The sequence below is a fragment of the Protopterus annectens genome, chromosome 1.part2 (genome assembly GCF_019279795.1).
Source record: "Protopterus annectens isolate FY-2018-M chromosome 1.part2, PAN1.0, whole genome shotgun sequence".
In the NCBI taxonomy this organism is placed as follows: Eukaryota; Metazoa; Chordata; order Ceratodontiformes; family Protopteridae; genus Protopterus; species Protopterus annectens.
Genome location: NC_056727.1, coordinates 272,667,673 through 272,686,701, shown reverse-complemented (window position 1 = coordinate 272,686,701; position 19,029 = coordinate 272,667,673). Strand labels below are relative to the sequence as shown.

At 38.9% G+C, this 19,029-nt stretch overlaps 1 protein-coding gene across 2 annotated transcripts in view; it reads left to right on the top strand.

Annotated features, from left to right (window-relative positions):
- PCSK2 (proprotein convertase subtilisin/kexin type 2) overlaps positions 1-19,029 on the top strand; it is a 2,031,987-nt gene that overhangs the window by 1,649,408 nt on the left and 363,550 nt on the right. For both annotated transcript variants that reach the window (XM_044056049.1, XM_044056038.1), the window contains one exon: positions 10,302-10,517. In XM_044056049.1, the coding sequence (XP_043911984.1) occupies positions 10,302-10,517 (216 nt within the window). The remainder of the gene's footprint in view (positions 1-10,301; positions 10,518-19,029) is intronic.

Genomic DNA, 19,029 nt, shown 5'->3' with positions numbered 1-19,029 from the left:
GTCTGGGGCTGGTTGCTCCTTTGCTCTCCAGGTCCCCAATAAGACTCCCCACTGGCACAGCTATAGGGTCCAGATCTCAGCCTAGCTGGCAAGCTAACCTCCAGTACCCCCTCTGTCCCACCAGTGCTTCATTTCCCTGCCCAGGTAGCTGACACACCACACACACTTTGAGATAAGTATTTATACAACTTCACAGACTCTCCTGGGAAAGGCTGACACAGATTTTCCAGCTGTGCCCCTTTACCCAGACTATATGGTAGCAATTCTTGCCACCACCAGCTAACAATTATCAGCTACCCAAAGGCCCTTGAAAGGGTGTCCATTTATAACTGTGTAATATTATTATTCAATTGGTAATGTGACTATTCAGACTAAGGCTTATTGGAGTGGCTTATTATAATACTCTATAAATATGCAATGTACTCTAGAGCTTACTTTGTCTCTACACAAACCAGCCACAGGTAAAGGTTTTAAAATATTTAACAATAAATAATTAAAAACACAAGACAATACTACTACACCACAGAGATATCTAAGAGTTCAGAGATCACACAGAAATTTAAAATAATACAGTAGGACAAGTCTGACATCAAAGAAAAACACTTAATCTAACTTTTTAATCTTTAGCTATTCTTAAGAGAAAACACTGTCTACAAACTACAATCATACTTACAGACATTTAGAGCATAAGCAGTGCTGGGGCTAACAAGCAGCTCTGCTAAGGCCCTCCCAAATTACATAATTTTGACACTTAGGTTTTCCCAGTATTCACATTACAAACTGCGTTTTTTAGCAAGCTAACGACTGCTCAGGAAACTACAACAATAAAAGACATTTCACATGTACACTGTAGCAATCATTCCTTAAATTAAGGCAATAGAAAGAATGTGTTCAGCCAGCCGGTTCGGCACCACCATTTAGATAATTTTAACTTCAAAGAACATTTGAAATGCTTGGCTTGGTTTCCTTACAGCAGATGGCAATGTTGCAACAATCTTGAAGTTCACATTTTACAGTGTTTTATTCCATTTAAGAACACAAGCCTGTATTTTACATTTATTTATACAAATGATAGAATTATGTATCAAATTCTATTTGACTAGGCTGGCAGCCTTCGCCCATCTTTCCCCAATCTTCGCAATCAGATAAGAGATAAGGAAATAGTTTTAAAATAATTCACTTTATTAAGTAAATCTGTAGAGGCATACATTCTATCAATTCTAGTTTGTGTCCCATGCACACAAGAATAATGAGTAAAGAACAATGACTTATCATCTGCTTTCACTATTAAATAAACTACATTATTATTACTAAACCAACTGTTTAGTGCTTTAGCTGATGGCAGAATTTAAGCTTTCTTCTGTTCACCTGTATCTTCTATACTAGGTATGCAGTTAAATTCCCATGCTAGAATTAAAGTACCCTTCCAGTGACTTTGTGGTAAGTTTAAGTGATCATTAAACACTCTTGTACCTTCTCCACGGACCCAGTAAAAATTAGCTGGTGTACAGAGTTTGTCATTGTATTTACTTATTTAATTGTTACAAATGCATACATCTTTTTGGGATCATTAATGGATTCCATGACCTTAGATGTTACAGTAGATTTTCTCCAAAATTATAGCAGTTCCTCTCCTCTTTTTGTTTAAAGAAGCAGATGATAACATTCATCAAATGAAGTCTCCTTAGAGAGACAAAATCACCAATCCTGTTATCAAAATCCTTGATTTTACTATTTTGAATCCTCAGTGATGTTTTTCTGCATGGTTCTTAGTTATATATTTTGCCATGTAAAGCTATTCCCTCATTACTACATAAAAAAATTAATAATTCTTTTCTATTAATCACAAATATGAAATAATCTAACAAATATGGTACTATATACATATTTATGTAATAGTAGTATAAATTATCTGTTAACTTGTCCTAAATTATTCACTCAGTCAACATAATTGTAACTAAATCGCTATATAAGTAGACCAAAGTGGGATCTAAAGATATAATCATATCTGTAAACTTAATGGTGATAGGTAATCTTATCATAGTAAACTATTATAGAAATGGAAAATCAGTGCACATATATGTTCATCAGGCTAAAAGATACACACATATTTTTCAGATCTAATAAAAGTTCTGTATTAATTTTAAAAGTATAAGAGTCTATCTCAAAAATTGTCCAATACTCTTAATGTGATAAATATCAAAATATTTAAACATTCTTTATCTTATTAATCTTTATCTAATTAATTCATAAAAATATGTACATTGTTGAGGTTCCAATACATTTCTTCAGTATTATTAAGAATTTTATTTTGTTGACAAAAGTAAATAACTCCTGCAATGTGTCAAATATTTTAGTTCCTTCAGAAAGAAATAATTTGGTTTCTTCAGGAAATACCTAAGTGGCTTTAATATTGTTCTTTTTAAGTTCCTTGATCAGTGGTGATCAGGATGTTCTTTTACTCATTGCTTTACTGTAATAATCATTGTCAAATCTGACTACTTGTTCACCTATTTTAATAGGTGGACTGGACTGCATTATTTTTAATATTCGATCTTTTTCTAAGCTAGTAACTATAATTAGTAAATATAAACTATTATTATATGTTATATATAATTATATTAATTATATATATTATAACTATAAACTATAACTATTAGTAACTATATAAAAATGTGTCTATATCAGTCCATCGAAAGGCTGAGGATCGAACACTGATTATCGCTAAGCCATGGAACACCAAATTCTTTTCCAGGGAAAGAATTCAGTGGGCCGTTTCTGTGGCTTCGCGATTAGCAGGACTGTGGTGGGAAGTTATGGGTCAGGTTCAGGTAAGTGTGCAATTGTGTGGACGTTAGGGCATGGGTTAGGTGAGTTAGGGTTAGGGCACAGGTGAGGTGAGTGTGTGATAGTGACAGACTTTAGGGTTAGGGTGGGATACGTGAGTTAGGGTTAGGGAGCGGTCAGGTGAGTATGCGATAGTGATGGATCTTAGGTTTGGGTTTGGGTTAAGGTAAGTGGATAGATAGTAGTGTATGTACAGTTTAGTGCAGGATTAAATGTAGGATTTTAAGTGTTTGTGTGTGGACTGATGTTTTTTTGGTGTGTTGTGTGCGTGTTTCTTGCAACAGCAATTTTTTTCCCTGGGAAAAATATCGCTGTTCTAAGACTTGGATGTTTTTTACTTTGTGGTTAGAAGTTTGAACATATGGTGTTCAAACTTCAGCCGTTTCAGTGAACTGATATAGACCCTATAAAAATAACTATAATTGAAAGTGGTGGTAAGTTTTCCTTCTTCAAAGGTGGTGTCAGGGATCAGTGGGCCCTTTCAATTCCAAAATATAAACCTTAAAGTAGATTTAATGTTTTATGTGGCCAGGTTATTAAGAAGTGTATTATATTGCCCCCTCCCCTCATACTTTTCAGGTATAGCATGAATTCTAATGTTATTTCATCTCAGTCTATTTTCTAAATCATTAATTGCATCTGTTAGTAATTTATTTTGTCTTAAAAAAATTTCAGTCTGAGACCCACCTTCAGTTATTCTACCTTCATGATCATTTAAAGCTTCTTCAGTGCTGCTGATTTGTGCACTTTATATTTCATAAGAGTTTCTAAATGTTCCATTTTCTTTCTGGTCTCTTCTTTGAAATTTTCTATTTTTGGTATCCATTTTGTCCATTTTAAGTGATACATCCTGCATACTAGACATTAGTGACTGGATGTTTTTACTTAATGCAAGAATTCTGATTACCATTTTTGAGTGGCTCATGTTGACATCTCTTCTCTCTTAACCAAGCAGTTGCAATTCTGACAGGAAAATTACTGCTATTGAAGAACTTGAAGTCAAATCTTTTCTCTATTAGTGAATAAAATTAGCTAACAAGTATCTCTAAAGTTTAATTTTTTGATTATATTTTCTATCAAAGAAGTCACATAGCTTTCACCATTTGCTGCTGTTAATTATCTTGACCATGCAATGCCCTCCCCCCACTACATGTGTAATAAAAAAAATGGAATAAGAAGGAACCTTTTTTGCAGCAGGCCAATATTTGCAAAATGTATAAACTTTGGGAATAACGTATACTGTAGTTGTTTAGCAGCATTTTATGTTGCATATGCCTTAATGAAATTTCATCACCCGTCTTCATCTTACTGGAAAGAGTTCATTTCTGGTCAATATATTCAAATTTTCTGAGTAACATGCTTTGAGCACAGTTTCAGTTTTTAGTTTTATGCCTGACAAGTGATAGAAGTGAATGTAGCTGGTGACATCTGTGACTCCCACACTACAGTGTACAATGTTTAAATCTTTAATACATGAATAATAAAGCTGCATTGATTCTAGAATAAATAATATGGCACATCTGTGAAAATAAACTGAAGAACATTGCAGCTCCTGAGTCATATGCAAATAACATTAAGAGAAGGTTGACAGCAAAATAATAAACAATTAGTATCCTCTTCTAATGTTGTACCATATTGTATGACTTTAACATGTAAAGTGAATAAATGTGACATTGTCCACTGCTTTATTTTCTGATAATTGTTTGAGTTTTAATATTTTGTTTTTCCTTGGGTTTTGGCATTGGCTAAAGAAACACTGGTATGTGTTACTTATCTTGGGGAAAAAGGGGTTTCTAAAATAATCTTTTTGTTCATGATGCAGCTCTTGATTTTTTACATTAGCTTCCTAAGGTCAATAATCAGGAGTAACTTATATATTCAGGTTATACAAACAGTAATAGGCACAGATATCGTAATTTAACACATGAGCAACGAGCAGCCCTAGAACAGCTACACCAAGTCAGCGGACAAGGGAGGAGCGATTGTCATACTAAATAGAAAAGATTACTGTGACAAACTTTTTTTATTGTTACAAGATACTACCACCTTTGTACCACGTTCTCCTTTGATGTATTTTCCTTAAAGGATAGGATTAAGACTATCCTATCCAATATGGAAAAGAGTGGCTTGTTGACACAATCTTAATATGAGTTTCTTTTCATTGAACATCCATGGATTCCTGAGTTTAAGGGTTTACCTAAGTTACACAAAGATGGCTCCAACCCACCCCTGAGACCGATAGTCTCAGGGAGGGGTTAGGCCACTGAAAATATTTCTATTTGGGTCGAATGTGCCTTAAGATCTGTGGTTGAGCTATATCCCAGGATTCTGAGAGACACAGCACATTTTTTGACTATTTTATCTAATACTATGCATGACTTTGACAATGTTGACTACATGTTTGTTACTTTGGATGTGAGGAAATGATTTACCGTCATTAATAATGACTATGGGCTCAAGGCCATAGAGCATGTTTTGGCTCAAAAATTAAAATTAGATGATGTTAGTAATGAAAGGGTTTGCAAGCTGCTGGGTTTGGGACTTGACTACAACATCTTTATGTGTCAAGGTGCTTACTATAGGCAGGCACAGGGTGTAGCCATGGGGACACCCTGTGCCAATTCCTATGCCAACCTGGTTTTAGCTTACTGGGAGGATTTTAAAAATCAACTTAACATCACTACTCTACCAACATGCCCAAACCAGGATAGCAAAATAGAAGCCATTATAACTAAAATCCAACTAAATGCTAAAAAAGCCCTCCATATCATATGTATATATCTACCTCCATGAAACAATATTCCTATATTAGAAGATTTCCTTAGCTGGGTTTCTACCACCTACCCACAAGAAACCATAATCCTAGGTGACTTTAACATAGACTGGAATACTATTAATACTGAAAATCCCTCCTCTCATATTAACCTTCATGGTTTCTCCCAAACTATCACCTCAACTACGAGATTCCATAAGCACAGTAAGAGAGAGAGAGTATATTAGACTGGATACTAACAAACAATGTAAACAAAATATATAAAGTAGGTACCATGCCAGATGATGTCAGTGATCACTCCCTAACTTATATTACCAGAGAAAAAAGTCAGATAGTGTAAACATCCCTAATATAAGAAAAGTTCGCTCTACCAAGCATTTTAATATAGACCTTTTTCAAGCTGAACTGAGCAATTGTAACTGGAATTCATTAAAAACACTTCCTCTTGAGGAAGCAGTCCTATTTTTTAATACTACTTTCTTATCCATTCTTGATAGACATGCTCCAGAGCGTTCCATTAGAATGAAATCTAAAACAGCCCCATGGCTTTCCAAAGAGACTAAAAAACTCATCCTCACTAGAAATAAAGCATGGACCAAATGGAGAATCCACAGAAACAGCCCAGATTTCCTTCACTTCCGCCAGCTTAGAAATCTGACTAAAAAGTCAATAATATCCGACAAAAAAAAATTCTACTGTGAACTACAGCAAACTCATCTTAATAATTCCAGACAATTCTGGTTATCAGTAAATAAACTACTCTCCCCAGGTACAGCCAAAACTCTTTCCCCACTAAATGCTAACCCAGACACCCCTCTCCTAACTGCAAATGCTTTTAACTCTTTTTTTACCGAAACTATTCAATCCCTAGCTAGACAAATGAACACCAACAACTATTACCCTCCAAACAAACCAGCTAACTCTTCTTACAACTTCTCACTAAATCCTATATCTACTTCTTACATCTACAGACTCATCCACAAACTAAAACCTTGTACCCCTTCAGCTGACAAGCTCCCTTCCCTTTTCCTCCAAAAAGCAGCCAAAGAAATTGCATATCCTATAACCATACTCATAAACAGAACTATCCTAGAGGGATCCATCCCAGACATCTGGAAAGTCTCATATTATTCCACTACATAAAGGTGGTAACTCTATTGACTATTCCAACTTTAGACCAATTGCTCTCCTCTCACCCTTAGCTAAAATCATGGAGAAATGTATTCACCAGCAACTAGTACACTATCTCTCTCTACACAACATTATAGCACACTGTCAGCATGGCTTTAGACCTCATCACAGTACCACCACTGCCCTTCTTTCCTTTATAGAAACTATCAACAAAAATCGCAACAATAATCTTCTCTCTTCTGCTCTTTTTATTGATCTGTCAAAAGCATTCGACATGGTCAACCACTCTCTTTTAGCAAACATTCTTGAATCTCTCTCATTTGATAGCCTAGCCATGAAATGGTTTAGATCATATCTTAGCAACAGACAACAAGCAGTTATATGGGAAAACCATATCTCTTCCCTTTTGCCTATTTCCATCGGAGTTCCTCAGGGCTCCATTCTTGGTCCACTTCTTTTCTCCCTCTTCATTAATGATCTTCATTCTGCAATCCCACAAGCAACCTGTATTCAATATGCAGATGATTCGACCCTTATTTGTACTGCTCCATCCACTACAGAACTGATCTCACTTACCCAAAATATATTCAAGACAGTTGAAACATGGTTCTCCCAACGGTTCCTCCTACTCAATGCCAAAGAAACTAAACTTCTCCTTTTTACCCCCACTACTCAGACCCCCCACTAGACTTCTCCATCTCCTCAGACAATGACACCGTCATCTCACCTGATTCGACAACAAAATTGCTAGGAATTACCATCGACAATAAACTCTCTTTCAATCAGCACATTAACAATACCATCAAGTTAGTTAACAGAAAAATGGGATCCCTATATCGAATGAAACCCTTTCTAACACCATCTACTAGAGCCAAGATTGCCCAATCCCATCTTTTATCTACTCTACTATATGCCTCCACTATTTATACCAACCTTAGGAAAAGCAATCTCAATAAACTCACAACATGCTATAACAATATTGCCCGCTTCGCCACTGGTAACCTCTTCAGAACCCACCATTGTCTCAACTTAAAACTACTAGGCTGGCTTGAACTCCAAAACTACCTGCTTATTCCTCAACTCTCTACTGCCCATAGTGTACTATATCAACCGGACAAGACCCCTATTCTCTCTCAACTGATAATCCCTTACAATAATCTCAACTCCCTTCGCTCCTCCCATAAAATCATGGCCAGATCAATTAAGTCCAATAACTTTGCGGGTGACTGTCTTTTCACTAATACAGTAGGAAAAATTGGAATCTTCTACCTAGTGACATAACTCTGACTACATCTTTGCCTCTTTTCAAACAGAAAATTAAACTGTACTTCCAAAACCACTGGCTTTGTTCCTGCAGTACACCTGACTAATTTTTATCACTTTTCTCACTCCTTCTACTCCTCTACTCTTTTCCTCTCTACCCTAACTCCTACTCTGATTTACTACTTTTAGAATTTTTAAAGTTTTACACATTTTCTGTAAATTGTTGGATTCTACTCTGATTTACTACTTTTAGAATTTTTAATGTATTATATATATTCTGTAAAAGTGTTGGAATCTAAGAATTTGTACTTTTTTCACTTTTCAAAAATTATCTCATTACTCTGTATATGTTTCATACATTTGTTCTTAAATTCCAACAAGCCATATCTTATTGTAATCTTTTTATGCATGTACCAGCAGACAGTGGAGCTTTTCTCCTCGGGCCTCTGCTGAAAATGGACTTGTATCCAGCCAAACTAGCCCGGTCAACAAATGTAAAATAAAATAAATAAAATTGTTTTCTCAGACACATCCTTGGACCAACATGTTAGGACATTATGTCCATTTTGTTGATGATGTGTTTCTTGTTTGGAAGGGCACGATAGAGGACTTATGTTCTTTTGTTAGTTTTCTAGAGCGTACTACTGAGTTTTTCAGATTTAACATAAGCTCTTCGCCATCTGTGGTAGATTTTTTGGATGTATGTTTACGGAAGAATGAAGTAGGAGGGATTGAGACCATGCTTTTTAGGAAGGATTGTTGGAGAAATTGTTTATTATCCTTTGATAGCATGCATCTGAGACACACATTCACTAACATTGTGAAAGGTCAGGTTAATAGAATCTCCCGATTGTGTACCAACACAAAGCAATTTGAGTTAGAAGCAGGTGCTTTAGCAGAGAAACTTGTGGACAGGGGGTATAAAAGACAACAAGTTGACTTAAATATAAGTGATGTAAGAACTAAGCGTAATGGGGTGGCTAAACCCTGGTACCATAGGGGTATCCAAGAAAGGGCAATTAAGCGAGATACAAGGAGATCCAATCAGGGACAGTTCTTGCTTACCTACAGTAGTGATATGGGGGGATTTGTGACATCATTAGACATAATTGGATGGTGTTACATACAGATCAAAGGATAGCAGACATTATAGGTGAATGACCCCGGTTCACCTTTAGAAGGAACAAGAATTTAAAAGACATGCTTTGTCATGAGCCCAGAATGGTTTTTAGTAACATCATGAAAACTGGGCGGATGGGAACCTTCCCATGTCATAATTGTAAGGCATGTGTCCATATCAGCTCCACTAATTCATTTATACAGCCCAGGACACAATGGGAGTATTCATTAAAGTGATTTGCCAACTGTAGAAGTAGGAGTGTAGTTTATTTGGCCATATGCCAACTCTGTAATTCATATTATGTTGGTAAGACAAATTGTATGTTAAAGGAAATAATTTTTGGACATATGTTTGATATTAGGCATCATGATATACATAATGCATTAGCACAACATGTAGATGAATATGCTGATCACTAATTTAAGTTTATGGTTTTACAGAATGTACATAATAATATGGGGGGGGGGTGATTTATCTAATGAAACTGAATGTCTTGAAATTAAATGGGTCATAAGACTAGGTGCGGATAGAAGCCCTGGTCTAAATACAGCTGTACCTTTAAAGCCTGTCTTTAGAAAAAGGAGGATAAATATTAGCTTTTGATTGGTTGCTATGATGTTCAAATAAGTGTTTTTAGTTTTTTTACTTTGTCTGATGAAGGGCATGTTTGCCTGAAAGTGCTCACTGTGCACGCATTTTAATAAATTTTGTTCAAGTAAGTCTTACCTCTTCTGCTTTTGTCATGGAGTCTCCTGCCATTCTTTATTGGATATACTTTGTGTTTTATTGGCGGAGTGACCTTGGCGCAAGATTCCACTGTTTTTGGAGTTTGAATGACTTTAACATGTAAAGTGAATAAATGTGACATTGTCCACTGCTTTATTTTCTGATAATTGTTTGAGTTCTAATATTTTGTTTTTCCTTGGGGTTTGGCATTGGCTAAAGAAACACTGGTATGTGTTACTTATCTTGGGGAAAAAGGGGTTTCTAAAATAATCTTTTTGTTCATGATGCAGCTCTTGATTTTTTACATTAGCTTCCTAAGGTCAATAATCAGGAGTAACTTATATATTCAGGTTATACAAAGTCTTGACTTTTAAGAAAACAGCTTTACTGAGGTTTATCAAAAGTAATGATGCCACATGAAATATTGATTTTACTTTGCAGGGTCGAGCTGGAAAAGGCAGTATTTACGTTTGGGCTTCAGGAGATGGAGGCAGTTATGATGACTGTAACTGTGATGGTTATGCTTCTAGTATGTGGACAATCTCTATCAATTCTGCAATCAATGATGGCCGAACAGCCCTTTATGATGAAAGCTGCTCTTCCACTCTGGCCTCTACATTCAGCAATGGCCGAAAGAGAAATCCTGAGGCTGGTGTGGTAGGTGAAAATAAACAACCTGGTTTAGTATTTGTTCTATGTTCAATGTCTGTTTGTGTCTATGAAAAAAAAATTGTATCAGCATACTCATCCTGTAAATAGAAAATCAAGTGTTAAACTAACACAACATTGACTGCCCTCAGCCCTAATTTGTTCTGCCAGGAATCTTGAAAAACAACAACAGATAATCCAAGAATGTCTATTATATATCATTTGGCTCCATGAGTAACAGCTGCTCTTAAACTGCAAATAATCTAAACTAGCTCTGTTTATCCCCAAGCAATTATCTCACTAGAAGAATCTCCTCAACATAACCTCTTCCAAATTAACCAGAAATTGAATTAGTAACACAGACAAATCTTATAGTGGATCATTATTGATGAAAATACAAAATGTAACTTTCATCTAAAACAAGCAGGAAAAAGACAAACATCAAAATGTGTTCCTTCTGTAGAATAAAGCCCCACCTTACAGATGACGTTGGGAAAACCAGTGCCAAATTTATTTATTGCCCACAAACATGTAAAACTGGCAAATGTCCAGAGAATATAGGACATAATTCCTCCGTAGACGTCATGCAATAGTTGCATTAAACATATTTCACTGGACGTATAATACAATAAGATACCGACATGCTACAAGAATAAGCTTAGATATAGGCAAGAATTGTAAGTTCCATCTGCCGAACTGACCTTGGGTATGTGTCGGCCTGTAAAATATGCTGTGTTCACCGCAACTGTCACAGTAGGGTTGTCACCCTTACAAATGGCCAAAGTGGGACATGTCTGGTACAGACATCAGACTGTACAGGCCGACACATACCCATGGCCAGTACAAAGGACTGAACATAACTGTTTTGCCTACAGAAAAGCGTATTCCTGTAGCATTTTAGTTGCTTATTCTGTTTCTCATAACAGTCAGGTATTTCAGGTACAGAATTAACTGTTTAATGCAACTATCACATAAAATATAAGAAATATGTGTGTCCTAAAATCTCAGGACATTTGCCATGTTGACAATTACATGTCAGGACACAACTGCCCAAAGAGGGACTGCCCCTCACAAAGTGGGACAGGTGGTAACCCTATGTCACACTGTGGCCAATTGAAAAGGTGGAAACACAACTGTTGACTGTGGGGAGGCAATGTCCACAACGGTCGGACATGTGTAAGGAATAGCTTGGACATAGGAAAAGGTGCCATCCTACCAATGAGTAGAACAGGCTGGCCAAATCCGGAAGTCAGCTGTATAATCCGAACGTTTATGTGACACAGTCGAACGGGTAGTACCCGGATACACCAACCAAGTAATGAAAGTGAAGTTAGGGCGTGTACCTATGTGCGTGAGGTATAGTATATGGAAAGCAAACATGGCAGGGTAGTCCACACAACCATAAAGGTGCCCTACACATGTAGGGTAGTCAATGTGTAACTCTAGCCGTGTCATGGGCCAACAAGCAAAGTAGTGCTCTATGGGGTGTGAGTAATTTGTGTGTGAGGGGTGTGTGTTTAATGGTAAATTCCTCAAAGGCGATACATGTGTCGTATGCAGAAAAGGTGAACCGGAGGTGTATGAGGGGGCAGCAGGTGAAGTGGAAAGAAACACAACCTCACGTAGAAACAGCTGCAAGACAAGCAGACAGGCCATAGTGTAGAACACAATCTCACAAACATATGAATATGGAAATATGCGAGACAAATGTATAGATACGGCACCGTCACATACCCACAGATGGGTCCTGATGGAACTGGCCATAACAAATGCAACACACCTGGATGCATAATAGCCTACCCAGCATACCCTCCACAACACACAACCTGCCACCATACCAGAACAGCCACCAAATCCATCCGTACTTGGTCCACTGGTTTGTTGCAGAAACAGCTACACACAGTGACCCCTATGCATATGTAATAGGTATTGTCACCCTAGGCAGTGTCAGGATTGCAAACCATGTATCCCCTGCAGGTTAAATCCCCTGCACATTTTCGTGCATCCACAAAAATCTTCGTTATCTAACATGTTTTCGTTTTGACCAATTTTTGGGATATCCCTCATGGGATGACCAACTTGTGTAAATAGTAGAATGGGTATGACGACATGATGTCCAATCCAGTAGATATCTAGACACAAGTTAAAACGTGCAGTGGAGGTCCATGACACTGTCCAGCTCTAAGTGGGCATGCATAACCTACCACCCAGGATAAAATACCTTCCCATGATGCACATGTCCAGACACGAATAGGAGGGAGAATATAATGTACACATTTGCAAAGTGGAAAATGGCATGAGGGCGAGGAAGACACTACGTAAACCCTGATCAAGTGTGAGGGACACTGACTGTGTGCAGTCGTGACTGACCATACCTGTCAACCTGTGTGAGCAAGATATCTGGACAGAGCCATGAATATAAGTGAGACAAAGGTCTTGTCAATGTCTTGTATGAATCCTCAATATGTTATGTGAAGTAGCATAAGCAATTCAAACGTTACCAGAATAAGCTATTATATGTACAAAAAAGGTTAAAGTTCAGTACTATGCATGGCTGTAGGTATGATTTGTCCTGAAAAATCTGACATCTCTACAGAACATGTCCCACTTTGGGTAGTCGAAAAGGTGGCAACCCTAAGAATGACATCAGGTTCGCCCCAGAGTGTTGGTGTGTGCCTCCGACAATCTGCACCAGTGTGGTAAATAGCTGGGGATTGACGTCACTAAATAATGAGAAATATCCTGAGTATAAGACTCCACAACCTGCACAACAGTCATGCTAATGCAAAACCTAGCATTCTATCAATGTTCTAAGCTTGTAAGAGCAATCATTAAAATGTGTCCCTAATTGTCCCCCCATCGTGTAGGTTTTGCGCAGGTTCGGTGCTCTAAGAGGTTGAGAGGTATGTTCTGTACATATTTACAGGAACAGCCCTCACACTTGTGTAATGTACAATTGCATACCTGTAGTCACTTCATGTCCAAAAATAATAATCCCCATATGACTGTATACAGGTAATAGTAAAATGTGAATGGGAACACCCTTCATTGGGGAGTATGGACTATAACAACCCCACCCATAATATGTAATGCCAACAGAATAAGCTGCTGACAGGTGACCAAACACCTGTGTCTATAAACACAGGTAAAACTTCAAAATAGGGAGATAATCCCTGTCCATATGCTTCGTCTGACATTTGACCTCGGCCAGGGAAGTTCCGTTCACCAGGTGGACAAGCCTAAACCCAGATCATTACATGAACACCATGACAATCAAAGACCTGTATGTGGCTGGACTATATGCCTTGGTGTTCTGCATATCCTCGGAGTGATTAACAATGCAGCCGGAGTCCACAGCAGTAGGCAATAGGGAATGTGTAATATGTAGTACCGCCTTTTTCCCAGCAGGAGAATGGATGCCTGTGTCATAAGTGAAGCGGTGAGGCGTATGTTGCTGTAGCTAAGTACTATGGGTATGCATATCAATGAGGGAGAACACCAATAGAATAGTGGTCCTGGTATCCGGCCAAGGTGAATGAAATCCCGGTTGACCTACGACCACTGCACATATAACCAGAAAGTGTAATGAAAGCGTTCGTGCAGTACACACATTTAAATATGTAAAGGTGAACGTGTGTTTTGCAGTAGTCCGTAAACTGGAATACAGATATGTAACTGATACGGTCAGAATTATGAATGTTCATGGAAGCACAATTATCTATGAAACACATGTAACCCACAATAAGGATATGCAAGTGCGCCTGCGCGTGTGTAATCCGCTCACAGAATAGAAAATGAATGGTGTTTTCCCCACGTTCTATGTACATGGCTCATACCTGTTAAACCCGTAAAGTACGAAACCGGACAAAGCCATGACAACAACTGGTACAAATAGGGACAATCCCCAGATATTGCCCTAACAAACATAGAAAGTGGATAGAATAACAGGTGTGTCACTAGCATGGATTCTCTGAAGGGTACGAAGTCGTAACCTGAAATTTTGTCATTATTTACCAATGTCAGTCTTTAATGATATGCCACTAACTTGCCAGATGGACACAAGGTTATGAAAAATGGACCAAAGATAAGAGGCAAACAGCTGTACATGCAGCAGAAATCTGTACAGTTGAAAGGTATGATATGGAGAGATATATACACATATATCCACAGACATAATCCAAAGCAAATTACGATATGAGGAATGTACAGACATATGTATATATGTACATATATAAATCTATACACACACAATACATGAATAGATATATACACAACAAACATATGTCCCTGTACATATAACACATGTATATAAATAGGTCACGGTATAGCTAATATGGATAGACAGACAGACATGCATGAAAGGAGAATACACCAATGGTTTCCGAACCATTGCATGGAAAGTACCAGTGTGACAGGGCCTGCAAGTTCTACACGTTAAACATGAATATAGGTGTCCTTTGCAGGACCCCAAAAATTGATCCTGTATAAAGTGCCAACCGGCATTGATGCAAAAGAAGTCACACCTGCAACTACGATATAGGTGTACATGCAGGTGCAAAGGTAATAACATATGGGTCGATTGAATGTATGACGTACAAGCTGATATCTGCAGAGTGGGGAGTGCTCAGAAGTGTCCTCACACTTTATTATCGCTCACATTAAACATGTTTAATGGGTACTGTGGAGGTGTGTCAGGTATGGGAATCATGGGTATGCAGAATTGGGCCAAGATGTTGGTTGGCACAGATCTATTAGGTACGCCCCATTGGAGTGATCAATATACCTATGTGGGTATAGCACATGCCTACATTCTCCAAAACAGTGCAACCCATCTACTGGATATTGTGTAAACCATTGGGGGAAGACATAGGGACCTATATCAGTGTCATGTAGGCAATTATCATGGAAGGACACACGTACGACCAAGATGGTAACCATACCTACCAGAATGTCAGAATAAGACAGCTGGACTAAGGCATAGTACACGACAGACAAATAGGGACTATATTAAATATACCTCAGACAAAGTCAGACCGTTGATAAAATAATTGCGTAGTCAGGAATACGAATGTTATGAGAGTTAGTAATCATGAAATAGAAATGTCAGTCATGATTACCTAACCGCACAGTCCGTCATGGCTTGCCAGCAATCTACCAGAAAGGCACATTATCATGACAAATGTAACAGAATCATAGGTCAAACCACAGGGCGTATACCCATAATGTGTACAAGTGAGAGGTATGAAGGTAACCCGTCCTAATGAAATGTACAGAACTAGTGATACTAGGTGGACAGGTGAGAAGAAAGACGTCAGGACAAATGACAAAACATGTACAAGTCATAAGCATGTTTGTCCACAAATGTGAATTACAATGTATGGCCTGTGAAAGTCAGTGTGCAAGGTTAATAGACTCAAAAGACATGTGTCCCTCAGGGTGTCATGCAGTGTCACCGATACAGTGTCCAGTCCCCCATACTCATGTGTGAGCTCTGCTACTGATGGAAAGAGCAAATACCGGCATACACATAAGGTACATGATGGAATAATTAGTGTGGATAAGCACCTGTTGGCCTGTGTGAGGGAATATAACCCAGTGGGTGGGTGTGTCCTGCAATAGGAATGTAATGGTAACTGGCCTGTGATGGCGCCATGTATTGTGTGTATTGCCGTAAGGAAATAGATGTCCAGTATCAGAAACATACCTCGCAACTGTGCGAATGTGCAGATGTATGCCTCATATGTGTGGTGTGTTCCTCTCACAATCTGTACCTGTCAGCCAAATACCTGAGAACTGAAGTCATTACATAATGATAAACATATGTGTTTAAGATCCCAAATCCCTCAGAAAGGTCATACTAATGCAAAACCTATAATACTGTCAACTATCTACGTTTGTAAGAGCAATATGTAGAATCTGCCCCTATCTGTCCCCCCATCATGTTAGGCTTTGTACAGATGTTTTGCACTAGGAGGTTGATAGGTATGATCTGAAACAGATACATGTCTGAGGAAACAGCATTATCGACTGCAAGATAACTCAGAAGGTATGAAAAGCGCTGCAGTAGGAAGTTCATCCGCAGGTATGTGCTGACATGTCAAATGACACAGCAGTCTACAGGAAGTACCTATAGGGTGTCACCTTTACCAGTGATGACAGTGGGACATACCCACAGCCATGCATACACCAACAAATAGACATAGCACACAGCAAAGCCTAGGCCATGATGCATGACACCTTCTGTGTTTATGGATTGAGTGAGAGTACAGCAAGGAAAGATGACTGCCAGGCTAGTCAGCAAACACCTGCAGGGGCGTGCAAGACTGCCCGTAACACGAACATTGCACGGACAATGTTGGGATTTGCAACATACCCCATTTGTATGTGTAAGCTATGCAAATGATGTCATGATAGGGTTGCCACCTTTCCAAATGCCCAAAGTGGGACATTTGTGCTACAAACATCAGATTTTGCAGGGCAAAACATACCCACTGCCAGTACAAAGGACAGAACTTCAGTGTTTTGCATGAATAAAAGTCTATTCTTGTAGCATTTTAGTTCCTTATTCTGTTTCTTATAACATTTAGGTGTTTCAGATACAGAATAACTGTTTTATGCAACTATGACATAAAATATAGAAAATAATTTTGTCCTAAAATCTCAGGACATTTGCCATATACTCACATTTTTGCAGGACACAACTGCCCAAAGAGGGACTGTCCCTCGCAAAGTGTGACAGGTGGTAACCCTACATAATTACGCGATACATGAAACAGTAAGCTGTCCGTGCAAGAGCAGCGTTATGTACAGAAATGTACCCGGATGTTATGCGACTAACATTTTGCATGTTGCTAAATGGAGCAATGACAGCTGCAAATACAGTATGAATACAGTCGAAGAAGCATGCCAATGTCCAAGTCCAAGGCCAGTGGCGACTTTGTCCATTGGATATCAATGAACCAGTAGTTGTCTTCCCCCGATCCCTGGTGTGGAAGCGTAGCGCAATGCCACAAGAACGGGCTGCACCTCAAAACAAGACATATGGATAATATACATACAAAATGTAGGTTTAGTTAGATGCTAGTACGCCATGCAGATGAATGGCAAACTGGAGACAACATGGCTACTGCGTACTGGTACTTATGTGTGGAAGCTCTCTGTCAGAGATGTAACGAAACATTTGTAGGCAGTGTGAGGCAAGTGAGGCTGAGGACAGTGAATCACAACATGTCATGCCATATGGGCCAAGCCTCTACCATGTAGTGTAGGTTAAGGGGACTATTAGAGTAAAAGATAGGTGACAACATGAGTGTGTATGTACAAAACACTGTAACCTCACCGGAGCAGTGTCACATGTGTGCTGTCAGTACTCAGTGGAAGAGATGTGTCATGAGCTATCCTAGGGAACATCAGGAGACTGACAGCATGCGCCATGGATACCACCGATGTGACCTGCAAACCTGCCCACAGTGTGTCTGTGCCCATGCAAGCCATTAAGCCCAAGTAAGTATGTGTGCGTGCGTGTTAGCCTGTGTGCGCGTGTGGAAGAACGAGTAAGCTAGTGTACGAATGTTGAAGCCCATGTAATGTTGTGTATGCATTTGTAAGCATGTATACATGTGTACTACACACATCACACACGTACTGCACACACAGACACACATGCTGCCAATACTACACACATCAGTGAAATGGCACATGGATCGAGACTACATCATCAGAAGTAACAGTGTTGTAAACTATGCTACAGTGATGGTCATAGCTGCAATGCATCATGCCTGCTGAAGTACACCTGGAAGTAACACACTGTGTGTTAACAGCATGCCAACATCAATACAGTGGAATAAAGCCACCATGTGCAGCAGCACCAGGTTAGTCAGATCCTGCATCAATGTCACGCATCACAGGTGGTGACACAGGTGACATCATATGCACAGGGTGTGGTGTTAACATGTCCAGAGCTGTCATAGAGCCATCCAATGTACATGTAGGTGTGTGTGTGTGAGGGACAACGGTTATTGCATGGTCCAATGGTGGTGCAATGGGTGTGTGTATGTGATAGCCGCAGCTGTTTGTGGTAAGTGTGTGTGTCTGCATATACACAGGTACAGCATGTGTCAGCCATATACAGGAGGTTGTGGGACAGTCACAGACCGTACCTGCCAGGCTGTAGAGATCCCCATTACTGGCCATGGACACCCCTCCATGCATCCAACACAACTCAGTCCTGCACCTGTCAATGTCTACACATACAGTCCTGTGATCTGTACCACAACCTGTGGATAAATGTGCGTCTGTAATGTTAACCTGAGGTGCATAGAATTGCAGTTACTACAGATGGATATGAGGCATACTCACACTCCAGTGTAATAACCACTGCTGACTGTTGCTGAGATCTGCATACGGCCAGTCAAAGGTGCTGCACTAACATTGTTTCCAATGCCCATGTAATAACCAGCAACACAATAACCGGTCTCTACACATGTATAACCCACGATCACTACAGCACACAGTATGTGCA